The sequence below is a fragment of the Takifugu rubripes genome, chromosome 14, assembly GCF_901000725.2.
Source record: "Takifugu rubripes chromosome 14, fTakRub1.2, whole genome shotgun sequence".
Taxonomy (NCBI): Eukaryota; Metazoa; Chordata; class Actinopteri; order Tetraodontiformes; family Tetraodontidae; genus Takifugu; species Takifugu rubripes.
In genome coordinates, this window is record NC_042298.1 from 6,523,765 (window position 1) to 6,547,564 (window position 23,800).

Consider the following 23,800-nt stretch of genomic DNA (forward strand, 5'->3'; position numbering starts at 1 on the left):
AGCTGGATTATAATATGGAACTAATTCTTTAAAACAAGGAGGAATGAAGGCAAAAAGTCATAAATATTCAAACATTCAGCATGTTTGACAGAGCAGTCATAATGGCTCAATGCTCATGACATTGTAATTACAAGGATTTTCCACAGCATCTTATTAGGTGATGTTTTCACGCTCCGGCCTCAGTAATAAGATTAACACAGGCTGACTTCCTGTATGTTAATCAAGTGTTTATTAGACTATTTCCCTCAGAGAAAATCAGTTTGCTTCATGCTAATGCGCCAGTGCTGCCTAGACACTGCAGCTGGATCGTATGCAGGTCACAGTGTCGGCCTCCAGCCAGAGCCCCACACAGCCGAGGTTCCGTCCATTTACTGGAGCCTCGGTGCTGTTTACCCTCTGTGGGGCGGCACAAATGCATGAAAGCACGCGTGCCGAGCGTGGCTCTGATATTCTTCTGAAAGCTGGACATGTTTCTGAGGGATTATCCCACCTTGTGAGCAGCAGTGTGACGAAAAATCCCTTTGAGCCAGTTACAGAAACGTGACTCACAAGTGTGTTATTACCTGCTAACAGCAGCTGGACTGGAGCCACAAACGACAGAGGAAGAGAGCAGATACAGCTGCAAATTCCTTAATTAATTTATGGAACGCTGCCAGATTTGGGGTTTGAGTAAAACTGTGCAGCCGAGCACTGATCTGCGTTCACAGCCCTTTCACTGTTTTGAAACTAGGTTTGGCATTAAGGAGCAGAATGCAAATGGCTGCAGAACGTGGTGCTGCCAGAATACAGATTGCAGATCAGTTTCTGGGTTCCTCTTGCAGCTGTGGTTTACACCCCTAAAAGTGGCAGTGATCTCGCAGTTCCAGGAGAAACCGTGCATTAGGGTACTGTGCCATCATCACTCAGGGATGCACAGATCTGTTCGCGCATGCTGCACATGTGGACACAAATGATGGCGATTAATCCTCCCAAGTACAAAGTCACAGCAGGAAAAGCTCAGGAACGCCGAGCAGAGGACGCTAAAGTTTAAGTGGGATATTTACGTGCCGATATCCCTGACATGTCTCGGGGGAGTGAATCCTGGGAGGGCAGGATGATGGCAGGAGGGATGGTGAGACGTTCGAGTGTCGGAGGGAGCGCCGTCCATCCTCACCTTCACCTCCAACTGACCAGCTCACATTACATGATAACATATAAATGAGAATCTTTGTTTGTTTGTTTGTTTGTTTGTTTGTTTGTTTGTTCTTTCTTTCTTTCTTTCTTTCTTTCTTTCTTTCTTTCTTTCTTTCTTTGTTTTCTTTCTTTCTTTCTTTCTTTCTTTCTTTCTTTCTTTCTTTCTTTCTTTCTTTCTTTCTTTCTTTCTTTCTTTCTTTCTTTCTTTCTCACATGTAATTACAGTTCAAGGATAAAGCTCATTCCTGAGCAGGACCTTAAGCTCCCTGTGGTCGGGTTAAATTGGGTCCCAGAGCGGAGCAGGAACTGGTTCTGCTGGCAGGGCTGCCTCTCTGTGGGCTGAAGCCTTGTTGGAATTACAGGCTAGGCTGCTTTCAGTCATCCAGGCCCATTTTGAACCCAGGCCTCTTTAGAATTTTCACCTGTTCCTGTGGCCTGGTTACAGTCGTACGGTTATAACTCGGTGCAAAAACACCCCTGATGTAGTTTTTCCTGCGTAGTTGTGTTTGGGATCACAGAAACAAGACCCCCCTCTGTGATCTGGATCCGCTGTCATCACTTCTCAGGAAGGACATTTGGGCCATTCTGACGAGTTAAAGGCAAAAGAAGTAGGCCACGGGCACCCGCTGAGCGCTTAGATAATATATGGTGCATCAACAGTCGATAGCAAAGATCGAGTGTGTGTGGGGGATGCGCAGGCTAAAGAACACACACCTGAAGCGCCCCGCTGTGGATGGCGGTCAATCAGCTTTGCCAGTAATTATGTAAAGGCTGTATTGACCTGAGGGTCGAGCTCTGTGGGCTTCGCTTGTGTTCCTTCAAAGTTGAAAGTATCGACTGGAGTCAGCCGGTTCATCTTACTGTGAAATTCAGGAGTTAGAAGATGAAGCGGCAAGGTGGGTGTTGTTTCGAATATTAATTGTTTATTTGTCTTCCCAATAAATCTAAAACACACTATAGCTATGGACAGATAAATAACTGACAATCATTTAGAGAGTCATTTAGAACATTTAGAGAGTCAAGAGAGTGACGAAAATGTAGCCTTAAAATGATGTTTTTACAGTTCTAAACACACTTTGAGCTGACTTTCAGCAGGCTCTTTTGTCTGTCTGTCTGTCTGTCTGTCTGTCTGTCTGTCTGTCTGTCTGTCTGTCTCGCAGAGGCTCCGCCTACACCTGGTCTGGTGCTTATAAGGTATGCTAATGCATGCGTACACATGGTGTCCTGCTGCCTGACCTTGACAGGACACAATGCAGCATATGCACGCTTTATACAGCTCGTAACACACGAAACACAATCAGGGACTCAGGAACTTCACCAGTTCAGAGGAAAGACCAGATCTGAGCCGACCGCTCTCGCGTTTGGATTTCCAGACACATTCTGCTCACAACATCCCTCCGAACCATGATGGCGCTGCTACTGCCAGCTGGGGAATTGTGGGTTTTAATTTCTGCTCTAGCGCTGTTGTTGTTGTTGTTCCACCAGGCTGCGGTTCTCTAGGAGCGATCCTGAACGCGGTGTTGTCTGTAGGAACCGTCTGAAACACGCTGTTGTCTGGCTCTCAGTCAGTGCAGAAACTGGTTATTAGAACCTATATTTTTAACAACGGGCACAGCTGAGATGCCAAAAGAGCGTAAACGCATCAGATTTCTCTTGTTTGACCACGCAGCTGTATTTCTCAAATCACAATCTGTTTGCGTGTGTAAACATCTTAACACCCACCACACACACACACACACAGACACACACACACACACACACAGAAAGATTGGCGTCTGCACACAAAAACCCTGCCATACGTATGGCTAAAATTACCCACTGACTTGGTGTTTAAAGAGGGATATTATTGTCTGTCACTCCCCTGCTCCTTCCAAGTGCACTTTTCAAGGTGTGGGGCTTGGTATCTCCATGGCAACAGCATAGCACACATGAGGGAGGATGTAGGAAGTGGAGGTGGCGGAGAAAGTGGGATTAGGAGAAAGGGCGATGAGGGCAGTAATGAGGAAGATGTCAGTGTGTCTGTGTGTGTGTGTGTGTGTGTGTGTGTGTGTGTGTGTGTGTGTGTGTGTGTGTGTGTGTTTCATGTCACCTGTAGTCATTCTGTGGAGACATGGGAGCACAATGACATTTTCATGTGTTCTGAGTGAAGATGCAGATTGAAGGCAAAAAGGCTTCTAATGCTTGTGTGTGTGTGTGTGCGCGCGCATGTGAACATATGCATGTGTGTGTTCCCAGAAAGCATATTATATGAGAGATTAACCCAGGTGTGATCTTGATGCTGGGTGAAAGACACAAACACAGATAGATAAACATACACACACACACATACAAATACGTCCACTTGTGTCCATTTATCTCCCTTCCCATTTTTCTCTCTTTTTTAACCTGTCCGTCCTCTCAATAGTCCCCCTCCAGCTCCCTCTGTTCAGGCCCCCACAGGTCCCCCTGGACTGTTCAATAATAAAGAGACCTTTATCAAAATAAAGGATGTTTGAGGGATTTAGAAGGAAATGTTTCTGTTTACAATCTGATTTGGTCTAATTACATGTTGCTTGTTTGCTCAGGAGCATACGGGAGGGAGATGAGGACCAGAAACAGTCTGACCAGCTCCCACAGAGGGAGCAGAGACGTCAGTCGTGCACGGATGGTAGAAAGAGCGGAGCACGGGTTGGGTCTCAGTTTGAGCAGTATTTCAGTGATTTGTCTCACTTAACCCATTCTTTACTGTCGATTCAACAGTCTTATGTCTAAATGTCTTTGTATGACAAAGTGTTTCCTTTGTTTACAGGCAAAACCAGTACAGGTTTAAACAAAAGGCTGAAATATTGAAGGAACTGAGAGAAACCAGATGATGACCTTCAGCCTGGCCTGATTTCTGCCAGTTTGCTGCTTCAGGAATCAGGACATAGACGAAGAAACGTACATCATGTTGTGCTTTAACAGGTTTTATGTGTTAGGAGAAATGAAAAAGAAAACGAATTCAACTGTAGTTCATTAATAAAAGGCTGTCTAAAGTTATAAAATTAGCTTTCAAATCACTTTCAACATTAACTATGATGTAGGTTTAAGCGCGTATGTTCATGATATGTTTCACTCATAACTAAGATGCACAAGAATAATGCAATAGAAGATATTTCCTTCACACATCACTGCAGCTGTCTTTTGGATAAATGAATTATATTTAACTTGAAAAAAAACCAACCTGCAGCTATAGTGGAAAGCAGAAAGTAAGTACACGCACACATTTGTGCTTCTTTACTACTTTTAGTCATTTCAGTTGTCAGAAACAATTTTTGTTGCTCCATGTCACACATAAAAAAAAAACTCTGTGATGAATTTTACCGATGTTTTAATGAGGTTGCATTAGCTTTACAGGTATGATAACTTTGTTTTTATGGTGTGATATTTTGCAAAATATCACGCATCTTTTTATCTACAGTACATCTAGTAGATGTTTTCTGATGCCTACCAGTATTAATAATATCAAGTATTAGGTCAGAAGGACTAAATGATGTGCAAAATGAGGGCAATGCAGGACTCTTTTTTTCTTTCACAGCCAAATTGGACCCTTCAGTTCTGCGTGTGTGTGTGTGTGTGGGGGGGGGGGGGGGGGGTATTCTGATGATCGGCCACGCGGGGCGCTGCAGCTCAGTAAACCAAGGACACTTGACACAACAGCCAAAGTTTACACACGGAAGGTTTTATAGAGAGGATCAACTGAAAGAGAGTTTTGAACGAGTCCGAGATCCGAGAAAATAACGAGATAATAACGAGTTCCGAGATAATAACGCAGTGCGAGTGTCTGCTGGCTCCGCACTTCTAATGGCCCCGAGGACTTAATGTGGATGCTATGGGCCCTGTCAGTCAAATACAGTCTTATCGTCTGTGTGTGTGTGTGTGTGTGTGTGTGTGTGTGTGTGTGTGTGTGTGTGTGTGTGTGTGTGTGTGTGTGTGTGTTCTGGGAGTTCTCAGAGCACTCAGTGAAAGAGTGCGGGGAGCGCAGAGAGAAGAGTTGGAGAGCGAGAAAGAGAGAGAGAGAGAGAGACCTCAGCGGAGAGGTGGAGAGAGAGAGGGGAGGAGAGCTCCGTCTCTTCCCGTGCACTTGGCAGTCTAGTTGCGGGCTGCTGTGCTGTTGCTGTCGTGGCGTGGCTGGTCGCGCCAGGCGGGGAACTTCACCACACTGGAGCCCGGAGTCCCACTCTCTCACCTGCGCAGTTCGGAGCTGCCATGGGTCTCCCGTCTGGATTTACTGTCCTAATCATTTTATCGGCCTTTCTGCTGCACACCAGCGGCCTTTACATCGCCAGTAGCGTTGGTAGGTACAGTTTAAACGTGGCCAGTGTTTATGTTCTACGTGTCTGCTTATCGCTCATCAGCCGGACCGTGCGCGGCTGTCAGGAAGTCTTTGGTCCACTGTGCAGTGGCAAACAGTGTTTCGCCGGCTTGCATTTAAATGTTTTAGGCATGCTTTTTGTAGTTTTTTATCCCTAAAACCATTCTGCAGGTTGCGTTTGCAACTTCTGCTTGTCCGGTTATGGAATCTCTCCCGGTGCTGCCTCAGCGCTGCGAGCGGCGCTTTTCGCTTTCTCCTGGAGGGGGTGGGGGGGTAATCTTATCTGGGGTGTAAAAGCCCATCAGATGCACCGCTTTACTGTCGGATTCTGTAGGGAAGAAGGCCTGACTTAACATTATCTGCTCCGGCCGCTGTCGTATCTATCGATCGGTCACAGTATAGGCTGGAGTCGGATGTCAGGATATTGATCCAACTATTATCAAATCATTTCTCCAACAACGTGAAGCTGGGGAAAATAAAAACAGTGTACCTGCCAGTCAGCAAACTTTATAAACTGCGTTTGACGGATGAGAAACAAAAATACAAGTAATATAATGCGCTCTTGTGCTTCTTGTGAGAGTCTGTGCGTGTGCGCAGAGAGCATCTCCAGGTGCTCTCGATGCACCTGTCTCGTTTCTGCTGAGGAAGAGAACCGCATGAATTCTTTCAATTCTGTGTGTCTGTAACTCAAAGTGCAGGTGCGGGGAAAAGACCCAGTGGGGATTATTGTAACGCTAGTGCCATAAATTACTGTCCGAAAATCGCTGCCCAGAAATGACTTTGAGCTGAAAAACCCGGCGTTATTTTGATTTTTCTTCATTATTACTGAGTGTAAGGTTGCAAGAACGCGCAGGGGGGAAAAAGAGGCACGTCACAGTAGTTAACACCTGGATCCTCTCCCGGCTCTCCCGTTTACGGTGGAAGGACTCACAGCGCAGCGCGCACCGCTGCTGAGGCTGCCGTTTCCAAACGCGCACTGGCGAGCGAGAGGGTCGTCTGTGGGTTCATGGGTGGGGCTGTCTGTGTGCGTGCGTGCGTGTGTGTATCTGTGTGCGCGTGCGCGTCAGCTACTTTATCTTTGCGACCCAGACTAAAGGAAAACATGGGATAAAGTATTCCATTGCATGATTGGCATATTTGTAATTCCTTATTTTTCCTCCTATCATGTGTTTTTCCACCCTGTCTCCCCATTCTCTCCACTCCCCCCCCCCCCCCCCCCCCCCCCCCCGCTCTTCCTCTTCTTTCCAACCTCTCCCTCGTCTCCATCCCACTTCTACTCAATGTACAACATTCCACCTCGTTCCCTCTCCTCATCCGCTCCTCCCTGTGAACTATCCTCTCTCCCAGACTCCCTGCAGCATGTCCTGGGGGAGTATGGACTGGTGAGGCCAATCAGTGTGGACGCAGAGGGCCGCTTCCTGTCACATGCTGTCTCAGCAGGCCGTGTGGCGGGAGGGCAGCCCCGTAGGCGCCGGAGGAGAGATGTAGGAATAGGCACTGATGAGTGGGAAGAACCAAAGGAAGAACATGTGGCCGATCAGGAAAAGCTTTACTACAACGTCACCATCTTTGGCCGGGAATTTCACCTGCGGCTGCGCCACAACACCAGACTGGTGGCCCCCGGAGCCAAGATGGAGTGGCACGATGACAGCGACAGCACCCGACACACAGAGCCACTACACGACGAATGCTTGTATGTCGGCGACATCACAGACACACCAGGAGCCACTGTGGCCATCAGCAACTGTGACGGTCTGGTAAGTGCACGGAGAAAGTCATTCCATTTTTATTGTATTAATTCCATTCACACCAGAGGTTTTTGTCTTAATTCTGGGATTATTTTAAGAGGAAAGCCTGATCACAGCGTGCAATAATCACCTCCTTCATGTATAAGATGAGCGGGTGTCTCTCACCATCTCTGTGAGTTTTGTGTTACACACGTGTGAGCTTTGTGCCCCACAGGTTGCCATTACCACTTACCACCATAATATGATTAAAGTCAGAGAAAACCCCACCGACAGGTCGCAGTAGCTGGAAAAAGTAATCTTGTTTTGACTGGATTAAATGACCAGGTGGCAAAGATCTGACAGGTTGATTTGGAATTCCTGCAGGCACTTTTCTGTCTGACTGCTGTTGCCTTCACTGACCTTTCTGTTGTTGTCCGTGAATTTAATGATAATTAAGCAGTGCTGCAATGTGGCAACGGTGCATGCGTGAAGATGAAAACATCAGCAAATGAAGCACGTGTGTGTCTGACCTCTTGAGACTTTAAGGTTGACCCCGAAGCTCAGTGGGTGTCATGAGGTCAGACTTCTGATTTATGTTGCTTTTACCTGATGTTTAGAACTGGCTGTAACATCAGGACGACCACGAGAGACACCGGAATCATGCTGCCAACTCTGAACGAGTCTCGGAATAAAAATTGCAAGTTTATTTACATCCTCTGGTTGGTAAAGCTCATGATATATGAAATCCAGAAGCTGGCCAGAGCACTGATGCTAACATCTAGCGAACTAAAAATGCCACCGTAGAGTATTTTGGTTGCCGATCAGGTTTTCAAAGAGCCTGTGTTGTAGGTGCTTTTAATAGAGCTGCGAGACAAGCAGCATCCAGACGGTGTGAAAAATTATCCACAGGAAGTGACAGCGAGGGAGGATGGAGAAAAGTGGAGACCGAGGTGCAGGGAAGAGAAGAGGGAAGCACTTCAAATCGGGATAAAGTTGGGGGTGATCTGGGTGGGGAGGAGTCCCCCCTCGTTAGGAAAAGTGTTTATTAATCAGTGGCGTCAGGCTACCACTGGAGCTGAGTAGCAGCAACTGGATGCGTTTAGGCTTGAGGACACAGGGGACTGGAGCAGCAGCTGAGAGACCAGGCAGCCAGCCAGAACAGCCCAGGCCTGACATGCCCACTTAGCCTGACACCAGGCAGCAGCAGCAGCAGCAGCAGCCGCTCACAGCTGCTCGCTCCGGCCTGTCATTCCACGCCATATATCGGCAATTTATAAGTTTGGCTCCCATGTAGCTGGTCAGAGTTAACCCGTCGCTGAGTAACTGACTGAAATGTAGCATAACCTTCGTGTTTGTGTGCTCTGCATCGAACCCCTCCCCTCCCCCCGAAAGGCATGTAGGTTGTGCAATGCATGCTTTTATTATCTGCGCTTTACATCTCACTGAGGCTTTCAGATGTAATCACGGAAACATTTCTGGATTTTCTTACAAAAATGAGGACCAGGTTGCATTATTTTGGATTGAACTTGTTCTACATTCCATTTGTTACCAACACTATATGACAATGTCTTAAATGCTGTCCGTTCCTTTCTAAACTGTGACGATCTCGCTTCCCTGCTGATCAGTGCTTTATATCTTCCTCCAGCTTTAACTTCTTCCTACTCTGTCTGTATTTGCCTGTTCAGATCCAGCAAGGTGACCCTGATCCAGAATATGTGATTCGGTACTTTGGGCGTATTTGCATCTCCTGCTGTTGACATTCAGAAAAAGACACAAGTTTTATGAATCTGTGTGTGTGTGTGTGTGTATGTGTGTGTGTGTGTGTGTGTGTGTGTGTGTCCTGTAGAACACAGAGGTGATAATGCAGAGATTTGTGAGGGTCGCAAACTTTCATTAATCTGTGGCAAATCACTGTTACTGTGACAACAACGTGACATACAGTAGGAACGTGAGGGACTCGCTGGTGGGCTCTGTTCATTGTCTCTATGGAAATGTATTCATATTCCAAATGTAAATCAGTCTTTTGAGCTTTTTTCCCCTCAGATAAAAGGTTTTGTTTGTGTTATTTCTGACTTCAGTGTCCAGTGACGTCGGGCATAAAGCGATTGGCTGTGTGACAGGAAGTGGGACGCGTGTCCTCTGATGGAAGTGTCAAATGGTATTTGCTGACATCACGTGGTTTGATGCTCACTTGATCAGATCGTTGCTTAATCAGTCGATTCAGATTGATTCAGAGAGCTTAAATGTTGCCCTTGACCCCTGACCTCTATAGTCCATAGTGTAATTTGCTATTCGTACTAAAGGCTGACAGTCGTCACTCCTCTCTTTGAACAAAACCCAGATATATTTGATGGCCAGTTAACATGCTCTCCATGGCTCACAGATACTGACTTTGGTCAGTTTTAGTCTAGATGGAAGGGTCATGATTACTCTTGTTTTTTTTTAAGTGGCAGTGTTTTTTCTTCAGGAGGGGGATGTTTCGACAGCAAATCAAAATGTGCCATCACATTCTAATCAGCTTGTAATTATAATTAGGTTAATTTCCACAGTCAAGTTAATTTATGGCACTTCCAGTTTTCCAGGTGCCCGGATGTCCAAAGGCGTCCGAGTTTATGTGATAAATTTGGCAAATGGCAGGGTGGCCTGAGGTTACCGTGGGAACAGAAGGTCACACAGGTGTTTGGTTTCCAGTGCATGCGTGGACGCAGCGGGCTCCACCTGGCCCGAGAACTGATCTTTATGTGTGGCAGGCTGTAATAGCCTGTCAGCGCCATCTGTTATCTCAGTCCTCTGCACCTCAAATTCAGGCGAGCGCACACCTGAAATGACGTGACGCGACACGTGCATAAACATCAATCACGCTTGCCTTCTCTGAGACGTGTGAACGTAGCTACTGTACGGCGGCTCTGCAAAGTTCCCAGGATCTCCTCACCGCACATTTCTTTCAGTGCCTCCACCCATCACCTCCATGCCTCCTCTCACTCTTCCTCTATCTCTCTCTCTCTGGCTCCGTCTCATATTTCTTGGCCAGCAGCGGTAGCAGCAAGCAGGAGAGCTCTCCTAATGATGGCATTAAAAAGTCGGGAAAACGACAGCGAAAGAGAGAGAAAAAGGAATGTGACAGACAGCTTTTGGCTCCCCAACACCCACAGACTCTGAGCTCTGGTTAAAAAAAAAAAAGGAAAGAAAGACAGACACAGCAAGAGACAGTGTTCTTTTAGCGAGAAGTCTTTGTCTGTTTTTAGCAGCAGTTCTGCTCCCGAGTTTTGATCAGACAAGTGGTGTTGAGGGTTAATGGCATCGCCTGCTGCCTGTGCAGGGAAAGTTTAAATCCGGGAGGCTGCCTCCAACGCGGGCCTTGTCTCTATTCTGCGCCTGTTAATTGTTCAACACTTGTTGACACTCAGCCCTGATCTGGCACAGGTGTTGCCCTTTGTGTGTTCCGATACGCCGCATTTATATATGGCTGGTTGTTATTAGTGCGCAGCAGGAAGGCTGGGAGGCAGCGGGGTTATTTTGGTGCTTTTATTGAAAAGACTCCAAACATCACAGCGAGGAGAAATGCCAAAGCGTTGAGTTTTCACCTTCACTAACCTGATCCAGTCCTGGTTTTGTTGGCCTGTCAGCACACATGATAACCAGCTGACTCCCTCTGTGCTGTAACCACCCCCCTGAGTCTGATGCTCTCAGCTCTGGAACACTTTTGAGCTGAAAGATGCGCTGCTGTCACAGAAACAGAAGCAGGCAAGACTTCACACACCCCTCTGAAGGCACCTCATCCTCCGGTGGAGACGCGTCGCATCCTCACAAATCCAACGCGGATCGCTCATCAGCTGCTTTTTCAGTTAGCGCCGCATTAACGTCGCGCTTAATAGAAATAATCTGCAATCAATCCAGCTATCGAGGATCTGGAGGGACATTTTGGAATCAAAGTATCAAATAACAATAGAAATAGACATTTTTCAAGACAGGCGATATTCAAAGAGATGGTCATACTTTGTGCAGCCGTGACCCTGGGATTTTCCGGAGGCTGACATTATGGGGCGCAAACGCAAAGTGGAGCGTTTATTTAGGCCAATCACAACGACAGCGATGCAGACACTTTGCCCAGCCATGCCTCAGGAATACACTCAATCATTACCCCTGACTTAGTGAGCCAGCGGAGGAGCAGGAAGCCCTGGGCTGAGCCAGCTCATCCATCCATCCATCCAGCCAGCCCACCCCACAGTTAAGCTCGCCCAAGCGTGGCGGCTCTCTGGGCCCTACAGCGTGCTGTTCCACCTCGGGTCACAAGATAAGCAGCTCTCAAATGTAATCAGCTCAAATTGAAATGATGACATCAATTACGACGCAGAGCGCAGCCGTTATTGACCCGAGCCCTCACTGGTTGCGCTGACAGCCTGGAGTTGTGATGGTTGAGCGGCTGGATGGAGGGCTGTGAGTCTCATTCTAAAAAAAAGAGAGAAAAATGGCATGAATGGGGAGACAACGAGCAAGAGAGAGCGAGAGAGAGAGAATGTTTTCATGGTGTCTGATTGCAGGTTACACCCTGCAGTGTAGCGCCACTCTAACACACAATTACTCAATCTAGAGCTATTATCAGACAGAGAGAGAAATAGAAGGAGAGAGGCAGACAGAGAGCGGGGCCCATTTTGATGAACATTATAGTGAACGGAGGAGTGCTTTTACCAGAGCTGTGATTACTGCCACTCACTCAGTGCACTTAACCAGCCCCCTCCGTGTGCTTTCCTCCCTCTCTGTCATTCATGGAGCGCTCGCTCAGAGCTTGCGGTTTGCACGAGTGGTTGGAATAACGGGATTCCTCTGAGAAAATAAAGCGGTGGAACCCCAGTGATCAGACAGAAGCACCCCTGTGATGTCACAGCGGGCCGTTTGGATAATAAAATAATGTGCAGCAGTCTGGGATGTTGGAACGGTGCAATCCACCGCACATATGCTGCTGCGCTGGATTCTTACAGGATAGTTGCTTCTCTTTGCCTCTTTCATCCCATTCAGAAGTTATAGCACATGAAACATGAGAGTACTGCATCACGGTGATGAACCAGTTATAAAAAGAGGAGTCACACGGTTCAGGATTCAAACCACGAACCACAGTGAAGCTCAGACTGGAAGATAAGAGATAACTGTGACTTTTGGAGGAAATTGAAGTGTGTTCTTGAGGAAGTGATGAACAAAAGGAGGTGGAAACAAAGGTAATGCTAAAGTCACTTACAATTACTGTCTCTTGTATGTGTTTTGCTAATTAAAAACATTTGGGCTTTCCAGCATCTTTTGGGTAATTTTGGATTTTCTTGAGGGCATCTAGGTGGAATATATCATATATTCATCTGTAGGAGGCTGTTTCACCATGAAAAAATACATTACCTGACAATGTAAGTGAAGCTCCTGATGCTGAGGAGGGGCAGAGGGGTGGGGTCCGAACTAGAGCTCCACTTGAAGCAAATGTGCCATAAAACAAACAGGAAAAAAAAGAAACTGGATTCAAATCAAAGATGAGCTTTCCTGAACAGAAGTCATGTTTAGAAAGGTGAGTAAAAATAACCCCACAGCAAAATGGATAAAAGAGAAACGCATTCTGCAGGGATTATGGAAAAAAGAACAGCAAACAGTGCATGAAGGAGCTCGCAACAAGCACCTGTCAATCACGGGAGCAGGCGGTCGTTCGGGAACATGCAGGAGACTGATCGATGGAGGCTACATCAGCAGTTCCTCAGGTAACAGGCTCCAGCGGAACATGATGAGTCGCCCTGCCTGTGATGTAGCAACTTAACGACCCCTTCCGCCTGTCTGCCCCTGTCATGTCGACCCCGGGCCCTGTCTCCCGCGGCCGCTTCACCTACCAGCAGCCGCACAAGTGGCGCCGTGTTCCGCGAGCTTTGCCAGAGAATTCCTGCAAACAAAGTGCACGAAGCGGGGAAGCAGGGGAAGCGGGTGGGGGGAAGGGGGGGGGGGGGGGGGGGGGGGGGGCTGTAACACAAAGAGGTGGGAGGAGAAGGTGGAATCTTAATGTGCTCAAACCAGGAGGAGGCAGAAAAAAACAGCAGCATCATAACTGTCACCACCTGCTCAGCCGTGAGGGAGGATGTGGCGGCGTGTTTTTCATCAGCATGGAATTTTAGCTCTTATTCCTCCTTTATTTTCTCTCAGCACTTTTCTCCTTTGCAATGCAAATAATTGATCAGCGCTGCAGTCTCCAACACGTATACTATATTATTGAAAACGTATAATTAATAATTGTGCACAAACAGCTATTTTTAAAAGCTATAAAGCCACTTGTTTGTCTTAAATTGGCCTTTTTATAAGCCATTATTCTGATAAACGCTCCACATTCTAACTTACACAGAAAATACAGATTGTTTTAAAACATCAGAGCATTTATAAGCACTTAGAAATACAGACGCACCCTGAAACACATCATTCTGTCGCTCATGCGTTCCTCTCGGGTTTGATTATTCGGCTGTCCTGTCACCCGTCCCTGAATGCAACACGGCGTTTACAATGGCTTTGTGTTGTTCAGCCTCTGAGGGGTGAGAACCACACATCACCACCCAAACTCACACCCTCCGCATCCTGTAACTGAGAAATAATCAGCCAAAGGATCCCAGTTTTTATTAGGTTTGGAGGTCTGTGCGAGTGCAGAAAGCATATGTAAGACCTTATATAATAATTTATTGTATTCTAATAACGGACTCTGTGGAGGCTGGAGCGGAGCATCTGAAACTGAGAAACACACCGAGCCATTTGATCACTGCGACTGATCGTCTGCCAGCGTGTACAAAGAAAGCTCTGGATACTGCCTGGCAATTATATAATCTGTTTGCCAAGATGTGAGGGAGACTTTGAAACCGCCACCTTAAAACATCGTTTGAGTCAATGTACAGATGTGGATGCATCCTCTGAATCAGGAACCTGAGCCTTGCTTGCATCAGCCTTTTTTGTCCACAGTAACATTTTGATATCAGTTAATATCAGTATTTATCACTACATTAGCCTGGAACTCGTGCTTCAGCAGCGCACATTAGCGTCAGTGTGTACATTCTAAGGTCCATATATACCTGTGTGAGGAAGTCACTTTCAGCAAATAGTAAAGCTGATGATTTATTTGTTATGGTTTTTATGGTTTTGCAATAAATATTGCTCACACAGTGATATTTAACATAGATAAAGGTCAACGCAGTGTCACCTCCAGCACCCAGTTTGACCTTTGACCTGTGCCAGGTGGGACCATGTTTCAGTCCTATTGACAGTTGAATATACTATATTTTTAATTAAATAAAGCTGAAATACCCCAATAACCTGTATAGACTGAAGAGCCCTGCAGCCGATGACGGTCAACTCCAGTGTTTCTGCCTGTGAAGAATCCGGGCTGTTCCTGAAGAATCTTCATCAGGGTGGGTCTCGCTCCCCCCCCCCCTCGAGACCCCATAGGGGATAAAGCAGAAGCAAACAAGTTGAGACCTAAACTTTATAGTCTCTATGGTATCTCACTTTTTTGCAAACGATTATCACAATAATGTTCGAAAGATTCTCACACACACACACACACACACACACACACACACACGCACACACACACACACACACACACACACACCCTATTCCTCTTACTGTATAATGACTGACAGCATCACTTGGAACACAAAGCTAATCCCTTCTCTGACACTCAGACGCTGTGGGTGGGGGTTGACATGTTCCGCTCTCTCTCTCTCTCTCTCTCTCTATCTGTCTCTCAGCTTCCATCTCTCTCTTTGTCATCTTTCCACTTTCACCCACTCCTGTAATCTAAGATGGGATCCATGGCCCGGGTCCTCACTTTGAGGTGGGCCGATAACACGTGAGGAGGGACGAGGAGCGGCGGCCCACGGGAATGGAGAGACTAATGGAGGGGTAGAACCAAAAGGGATGAGTGTGGATGCAGGAAGGGAGTGACTACGGCTGACTGATGCGATGCGACAGGACCCTCCTCTCTGTCTTTTCCGCTGCCGTGTGAGAGTGCAGAGCTGCCATCCACCTCCGCCTTTTCACAGCATGTCTTCATCTCCTTCACTGTTCAGTAGTAAAAAAAAAAATGTATCAGCAACTTTTTTGCACGGTTATGTTTCAACTTCATCCAAAACGCGTAACAAACAAATGTTCTGAGACGTTTTGAGAGCAGAATGAGCGCTGGGTTGGTGCTCTGTTGTCACGTTGGCCCACTTCCACAGCCATTCACTGCTGCCGGATGCTCAATGATGAGGATAATGAGGAATTTCCCAGTTTAGGGTCAGTTCCAATGACCCTTTTTAAAACATCATTTTAACGTTACAAGAAAGCAATCCAAGCTTTATCACAGATGGGATCACGCACAGGTCGTTCCTGTTAATGGCAAATATTTGAGTGCATAATTCGCTAAAGTTGCATTTTCTTGCAAGTAATAGGGTGTAAAAAAAAAGCTCACAATGTTAGCTAAGCTACCTAGTTTAGCTTTATAGCCTGTGCAGCTTTGAGAAGTGTTGACGTTCTACTGTTGGTTGTCACATTTCTATTCCCAAAGTCGTAATTTTACTTTAAATTAGCCTCCGTTTATCAGCTGTGAGGTCTCACTTCTCTATCTTCGGGTTCGGAAATGTGTTTGATAGTGTGAGTGAACTCAGCCAACTCTAAAATTGTCATTGCCTCCAAATGTTTCGTGGGATTCTGGATTACTCACACCGTTTCATTCGTAGTAGTGTTACTGCGACTCTTTTTACTACTTTCGCTACTCGCGCCAGACAGTTCCGGCTGCGAATCCAAAGAATTACTGCCGACGAAGGTGAACAAGAGATGAGGACAGAAGGATTCTGTTCCCCGATCTCGGCTGGTTTAAGTGAGTTTATGGCGTGGCAGAAGCGGAGAGGAGCGCTCGCTCTGAAGTGGCGTTGGCATTCTAATATGTTCGCTGCACATCCGTCTTCATGCCCTCACATTTTAGCATCGCTGCCTCCCTCTGCAGAGGTCATCACCCCAGCTGAGACACAAGCTGTTGTTGCCATACTCGGGGTGTTTTAGGTGTGGACGGGCCCAGTTTGGCAGCTCTGTGTTCTCAGCTCTGCACGGTGACGATCTCACACTCAGATCACACATAGAGAAACCACGATCGGCATCACACCTGGATGGATATTCGTTTTCATCCAGACAGAGAACATTTCAAATCGTGGTCCAAAGTGCCCAAACAGGCTCAGGGTGGCCTGTCATCCGATGAAGCACAGATACATCAGCAGGTAAACCAGATTCAGAAGTAGTAAAAAGGAACAGTTTATGATAAAAATGCTGTCCTACAAACTCTATTAACATGATGATTGGTGTTATTATTGTTATGATTATTCTTCCTCTACTGATTAATAATCAGTACAGCAGTTTGGCAGTTTATTGGGGGGGATTTTTAGCTTCTTCCCTGTCTTCATGCCACAATTCTGTCTCCTGAAATGCTGCCACCACTGTCTTTTCTGAGTGCAGCTGTTTCTGAGCTCGTTTCTCAGTGTCTACCGGAGAGGAGGGGGCGGGCGAGGCGAGGGTTGAGAGGGGTAATTCGGTTAGGGGGAGGTAACTCTGAGATATGGCGGAGAGCAAGGCAGGCTTTTTGACACAGCCACTGGCCGGGCCTGTACTGTGATCTATAATGGCAATAGGAGCTGGCAGAGAGCAGCAGCGGACTGCACGCACCACAAATACACCGACAACTGAACAATTGATTCTTTGTATCCTTTTTAACACGTGAACTAACTACAGTGTCTTTTTTCAGTGTTTTACAGAAATGCATGTGGGAAAAAAAGATCACACTGAGGAATCCTCCACCACAAAGAGCTCAAGACAATTTTTACTCTCCTGACTTAAGTAGCATTTGTTGAAGCCCTTGCCTGCAGCACAAACCATAAGCAAAATGGGGGTCGATTTCCTCCCAGACTATGTGATCGAATAAAAATGTGGCTCCGCAGGCTGCCGTAATAGGGGGCAATTGGAGAGACTGGTATTTCCCCTTTAGATAGAATCCAAGCTCAGGCAGGGTGAATTACAGTGTATTCAGGAAGAGAATGATGTGCAGACAGGAGAGGTTCCCCACTGACAGACCTGCAGGAAAAGACCAGGTATATTCATGCTTGAATAGTACTGCGATTCGGACCTATTTACAGATGAGTGATCAGATATTTTCAGGCCTGATGAGATCTTAAAGCAGAACTGGGAGGCAGTATAGACGTGTTAGTGTTAATTGGCACTGTACAACCTTCCCTTATAAATGTGTGACACACTCACACAGCCTCAGAGTAAATCCATAAGCCTCCTTTCTTGTCACCTCTTTCTCCATATATAGATAGATTTACACAACATCAGAAAGAAAGAACACGAGAAGCTGGAGAAGTACAAAGGGCTGAAGGAGGAGATAGAGAGAATGTGGGGCATGAAGGCAACAGCGGTCCCAGTAGTGATTGGGACACTAGGGGCAGTAACACCCAACCTGAGTAGATGGCCCCAACAGATACCAGGAACCACATCAGAGATCTCTGTCCAGAAGAGCGCAGTCCTAGGAACAGCTAAGATCCTGCGGAGAACCCTCAGACTCCCAGGCCTCTGGTAGAGGACCCGAGTCTGAAGGAAGGAGGCACCGCCCAGGAGGGCAAGGAAGATATATATATATATATATATGTGTGTGTTTTTTAAATATATATATATTTTTTTTTTACACAGATATCTAATGACACTTGATTTGAAGGTCAGCTACAAGTTGACATGTCAAACTTTAGGAAGTGTCCCCCAGAAAACACCCCCTCACCAAAAACCTGACAACACTTTGCACATCTAATCAATAATTGGTGTTCACTCTAATTAGGTGATGCTAACATGCTAATTAGCAGCAGCGCAAACGTTCACAGAGGTTAGAAATTGCAGCTGCAGGTGGTTGTCGCTGCGTTCAAGGTCAGGCCTCTAACATTGACCCATTGAAAAATGGATGCTGCCAGCGTTGCATATGCATGTGTTGAAATGATGTATTTAAATATTGCGCGCAGCAATGACAGCTGAGAAAAACAAATACAGTTTATTAAATGACTAGTTTCTGTGGCTAATGTTGTTTTTGATATTTTCCCAGTAAGCCTAATTAACTGTGACAACTTTTTTTTTTTTTTACATCAAATTCACAAGTCAGCTCTTGTATTTGCAGTGGATTTAGTTATAAAATGAACAAGGACAGGCGGACAGGCCTGTAGCCACTGAGAAATTCTTCCATTTTAGCCACACATCAAATCACACAAATTGCTTCAGGATGGAATTCGCTGTCGTTCCCTGAGGAGGGAGGAAGAGGATGGCGAATAGTGGGGGGAGGGCCGATGCATCACCTCAAAGTTGTGTTCAAAATGCTTCGTTGAGGCCAGTGTGTACCTGAAGAGGAATGCTCTGGCTCTCTCTCCCCAGCCCTCCCTCCCTCCCACACACACGCACACACACACACACACACACACAGCTCTCCAGACAGACAGAGTGAAGTCGGAGCATGCCTAGGAATATTCCTTCTCAATTTATGTGTCAGTGCTGTGGAAACACGGGTGCTGGCGGAGGCCCTTCTTTGTCATGGAAACACCAATTTTTAATCTTGAGTCCTCACACCAGTGAATTCAAGCCTGTCTCATCAGCTAACTAACTCGATGATTGAAGTATAATAACCCTGCTGGAGCTGCATCTGACTACCTGATCTATCAGATGTTTATGCCAACAAAGACTAGAATGAACCGGAAAGTGTTAACAGTGCGGCAGCGTCGCCGGTCGGCTGAAGCGACGACTGACTGACACCTCAGAACCCGTATAAAGACCCAAACCTGCTCAAAGTTACATTAAATGGGGGATTATTTTTTTTTAAATGTCGTTGATTTGACCAATTACACTCTGGCCACACCCATCGTCTACATTTTCACTCCGACAGTATCCCTGACTACGGCTGGTAACCTTGGTGATACCGGTGGAGATATGCTGCAGTCAGTGGGCGTTGCCAGGGCGTGATATGAAAGCATAGCTGGAGATGTGTGTGTGTGTGTGTGTGTGTGTGTGTGTGTGTGTGTGTGTGTGTGTATGCACATGTGTGCTTATGCACACGTTTGTGTGTGTATGAGTGCGAGACCCAGCCTCTGCTGGAGCCGCGCTTTTGACGTATCCTTTGATGACAACATTGGCATTCGAGCAGGCACGCACATGCGTGCGCACGCTCACCCATACGCGCGCACACACACACACACACACACACACACAAGAGAGGGGAAGGGGAGATGCCGAGGGAAAGCTGTGAAACATGAAACAGTAACATCTAAGTTCAAGTGCACACTTGCATAAACACCTAATAATTAAATGTAAACGCTGGCAGGTCATCGGGAAAAGGCTTTTTATATAGTTTATTTATATTTTTATCGCTTACTTTTTTTGCTTAAGAAGAGAACCATAGACCCCCGCCCCCCCCCCCCCCCCCCCCACCACACACACACACACACACACACTCACTTCCTTGGCGATAATTTTGCCTGATCAACAGTTTTTGCGTCCTGTATCTCCACCTTGTCAGCATGGCAACCGCTTCTATATTTATCTGGCTGTGGCTTTGATAAGAGACTAATCAATAGCATCATTAGCATTGGAATTACACAGTCAAAAGCTGTTGGGTGACATCGACGCTTGTCTCAGCGGTTAAAGTGGCTCTCAAGGCTAATTTTTTTGACATGTTACCCTTCAACCAGTTAGACGTTCAGTTATATAATACATGTGATCAACGCCGAGAACAAAGTTACCTGACATCTCCTACTTTTTTTTTGAAAGTTTCTACTAATCCTACACACTCCTGCCTTTTAATGTGCATAATCCCTCCCTGTGTTATCTCGGGATAATGTACAAGGAACGGCAGAGCCGAGCGGAGGCGATGCACTCAGAGGATGAAGCTAGCGGCTTCCCAGAGAGGGTTGAGGCGGAGGCCAGCGATGTTCACTCATCTGTCGAACACGCACACTGTCTGTCTTCCACCAGAGAGAGGCTCCCCTGGCCTGGGCTGCCTTCATCAACACATTAGCAATATGCTGCGGACAGCGTTTTCTGACTTACTACAACCCACAGACTCTGTCCTGAGACAGTGGGAAAGATGGGGAGGAGGTCTGGAGAACACTGGCGGCGGCTGGAGATAGCGGAAAGCCGTGTTTGACGCATATTTTACCGTGTTTCCTCATCTCCACGTTCACACATTTGCATTTTACCTCCCCTGCACCGATGTCCTCTCCCACAGCCTTTTATCCCCCTCCCTCGTCCTCACGAGAAAAAAAAAGCACTCATTATGAGATTCCCTGCAGGTTCCTCATAATCAAATAGTTGACCTAATGAAGGGATTTAATTACTTGTTGCCCAGCACTGGAGGTGTCAGATTACTATTCCCCCCTTTCATTTTCCTTGCAATTTGTCACTGTCCTGACAGCAGGTGTGCGTGCGCATGTGCAGCTCCGCACGTGTGAAAAGATTCAGCAGCATATTGAAGGGGTGAGTGTGGTCCTGTGTACAGATTTCTAGTTAGCCGTCCTCTCGGGACCACGGGAGCAGAGCTGCTCATTGGCAGTGACTCCAGAACTATGCTAATAGTTTTCCTGCCAGTCGACACTTCAGGATTCTTTCTGCTCCGTGGCTTTTTTGTGTCAATATGCAGAAAATGAATCACATTAGAATACTGTGCCAAAGACAGGGCTAAATATGCGTGGCGGAGAACGGGAGGATGCGTGCGCAGACGTGGGTGTGCTCGCCGCGGTGGCCTTCCCAGGCGTCAAATTAACACAAGTGTCAGGGTTATGAGACTGTCCAGACCGTTTACGCGTAACTATAAATTAATAACCGGGCTGGATCACAAAGAGGGAGAGGAGACACTGAGGGGGCGAGACAGAGGAGAGCAACTGGGAGCAGCCTGAAGGGGGGAAATTACTGATGAAGCTGGTCTCTCCACATGTTGGTATTGAGCAGAATCTGGGCCGCTTCTCTGTAAACACGAATCCTGAAACTTCACCTGCACAATCAGCCTAACGTTCCAGATTAGAGCCATTTGAGGTCCTCCACTCCAGCGTAAACAGGTCACCAGGCACCAGCGCCAGCGCCAGCGTTTGACCTCCACAGGTTTAACCTTAGATCATCCCTTCACGTTGATGCTTTTGCTGGCCAGATTAGACAGAACTGGCACGCATCGCTGAGCATGAGGTGTTTGTCTTGGACAGCTGCTACCAGCCGCGCTTAAATGCTATTTACTACTGCCGATGACTAATTCTTCATATTTACTCGTTTGCACTGTAGACAGACAGAGTTGAGTAATGAAGTCAACGGCACAAACAGACGCGCAAACTGTTTTTGCCAGAAGATTAAGGCTGGAACATACTCCTGGCTACATGCAGAGCGTGCGTCGGATATGTTTGAAGACTTTTTTGAGCCTCTCCCGCAGTTGCTGTTTTCTTCTTTTGGACTTGGGACGACCTTGATGTTGATCTCAATATTTCCAAGCATAAAAATCCCATCATAGCTCATTTTCCCGCTCAGACCCTGATAATCCTCAGCTTCATCGGCACTCGCACCTGCTCGTCTGAAAGAGCTCTAGCCTTTTTTTCCCTGCTGGGTTAGCTTCTGTTCACAGCTGAGAATTCCCCCAAAGTCGGATCGCTTTCATTTGTTTTATTAGAATAAGCAGCGCTCACAGATGTACAATTAGGTTCAGTTTTACGTTGATACAAGATAATTACAGCCACTGTTCACACACACACACACACACACACACGCACACACACACACACACACACACATTTTATTTTTCCTCTCACAACTTTGTGGCGTCCAACATCTCTTCAGATCTTCAGGAAAGGGTTTCTCGTCCCCTCTGTTTATGATTCCTTCAGGGCCTCGGGCTGAAACACTTGGTTTCATCTTCCTCCCCCCCCCCCCGTTGCCCGTGTCCCACCACGCCCACTCTTCTCATCCCGGTCGACTTTCCGGAGCATCCCAAGAGGCTGTGGAGCAGGTGGGGCGTGTGTGGGAGAGCGGATCACAGGGAGGCCTTTTCCAAATATGGGACTAAAGGATGATGCGATGCACGAGTGGATCGGGGAAGCCGAAGAAATTCAGACCGCGCCCGGTTCTGTCTTCATGTTCCACTGGACCTTTCAGAACACCTCTTCACAAATCTAAACCCGTAAATAAAAAGGATATCTTTCCTACTCTTTTCGATGCCATTTCTCCTAAATTCCCTCACATTTAGCAGACACTGTGGAAATTAACGCTGTGCTAAAGGTCAAAGGTCACCTCCCCACCCTGCTTTTTAATTATCTTTGATTTAGCGAATGACAACAGTTTCCATTCAAGCACCATGGGGGAAACTTTGGACTGAAACTTTAGCCTCGGGAATGCTGTCCATGCAGAAAATGATGGGATGTATTCCAAAGTTCCAGCCATGCTCCATTTGTTACTAATAATTTTCCCTCTCCTGCGTTGGATACAGCCCCCGAGGGCTGCCCCTGACATTTATGCCCCTGCTTCCTGATCCCAAGAGGGATAAACGAGTACGATGGAAGTGGAGGGAAAGTGGCTCAGGCCCTGTTCGGACTAATGAGGGAAGTCATGTCGGATGTTGAAGGGATGCTGATGTGGAGCTTGTGTGTGTGTGTGTGTGTGTGTGTGTGTGTGTGTGTGTGTGTGTGTGTGTGTGTGCGCGCGCTCGCAGAAGGAGAGTTCAGTCATTACCAACGTAGATCTCCTGACCTCCTGAACCCAGCGTTACCACAACAACCGGGTGCGATTAAACTGCACTGATGTTGTGCTAATATGTTGAAGTGCGTGATGTGTGTGTGTGTGTGTGTGTGTGTGTGTGTGTGTGTGTGTGTGTGTGTGTGTGTGTGTGAGAGAGAGAGACACTTTGAATGGCGGCCTTCGTGTCTCCACCCTTTCATCTCCTGCCCCACGTCTGCTATTCACTTCCAACTGAGAAATTTGAAAACAGCTTTGTTTCTCTGCCTCTCCTCTCACTGTCTAAACTGCTGCGTCTTTTCAAAGAGCCGTTTGAAAGTGCTGCTCTGTAACCTCACAGCTCGCCGGAATATCAATAGCATTACCACTGCGCTTTCCTTGACACTTCCCGAAGCGTCTCCTACACACACGCGCGATCACACAGGATTCGAACTGATAGATGTTGTGATGTGTTTTCTGAAGGCTGACAAATATAACAGATACTGTTGTGGCTGCTATTCACCGAGTGGCCTTGGTTCCAGGCATAAATGCAATTTGACCTTGTCCTTACAAAATATTTGTACTTTACCACTAAGTTATATCTCTCCATCATCTGAGTCAGTTTGCCGTTTATTTATATGGCAGTTTGGCATCGAGATGTGACTGATGGCAAACCGAGACTAGAGTCAGTGTGGTCGTCACATCAACATCTTTTTATCAAATGGATTCAGAGGAATTCTTGCTTCCTTTTGGTGCTGAAGCTCTCTCTCTCTCTCTCTCTCTCCCTCTCTCTCTCTCTCTCTCTCTCCCTCCCTCTTCA

At 46.8% G+C, this 23,800-nt stretch overlaps 1 protein-coding gene across 2 annotated transcripts in view; it reads left to right on the plus strand.

Moving 5' to 3' along the window:
- The first annotated feature begins 5,238 nt into the window (after positions 1 to 5,238).
- The window catches only part of LOC101063894 (A disintegrin and metalloproteinase with thrombospondin motifs 2-like), a 76,566-nt gene continuing 58,004 nt past the window's right edge, over positions 5,239 to 23,800 (plus strand). Inside the window, exons 1-2 of one of the 2 annotated variants that reach the window (XM_029847237.1) lie at positions 5,239 to 5,488; positions 6,854 to 7,263. In XM_029847237.1, the coding sequence (XP_029703097.1) occupies positions 5,401 to 5,488; positions 6,854 to 7,263 (498 nt within the window). In that variant the 5' untranslated portion in view covers positions 5,239 to 5,400. The remainder of the gene's footprint in view (positions 5,489 to 6,853; positions 7,264 to 23,800) is intronic. The other variant, XM_011610739.2, reaches the window with a different exon arrangement.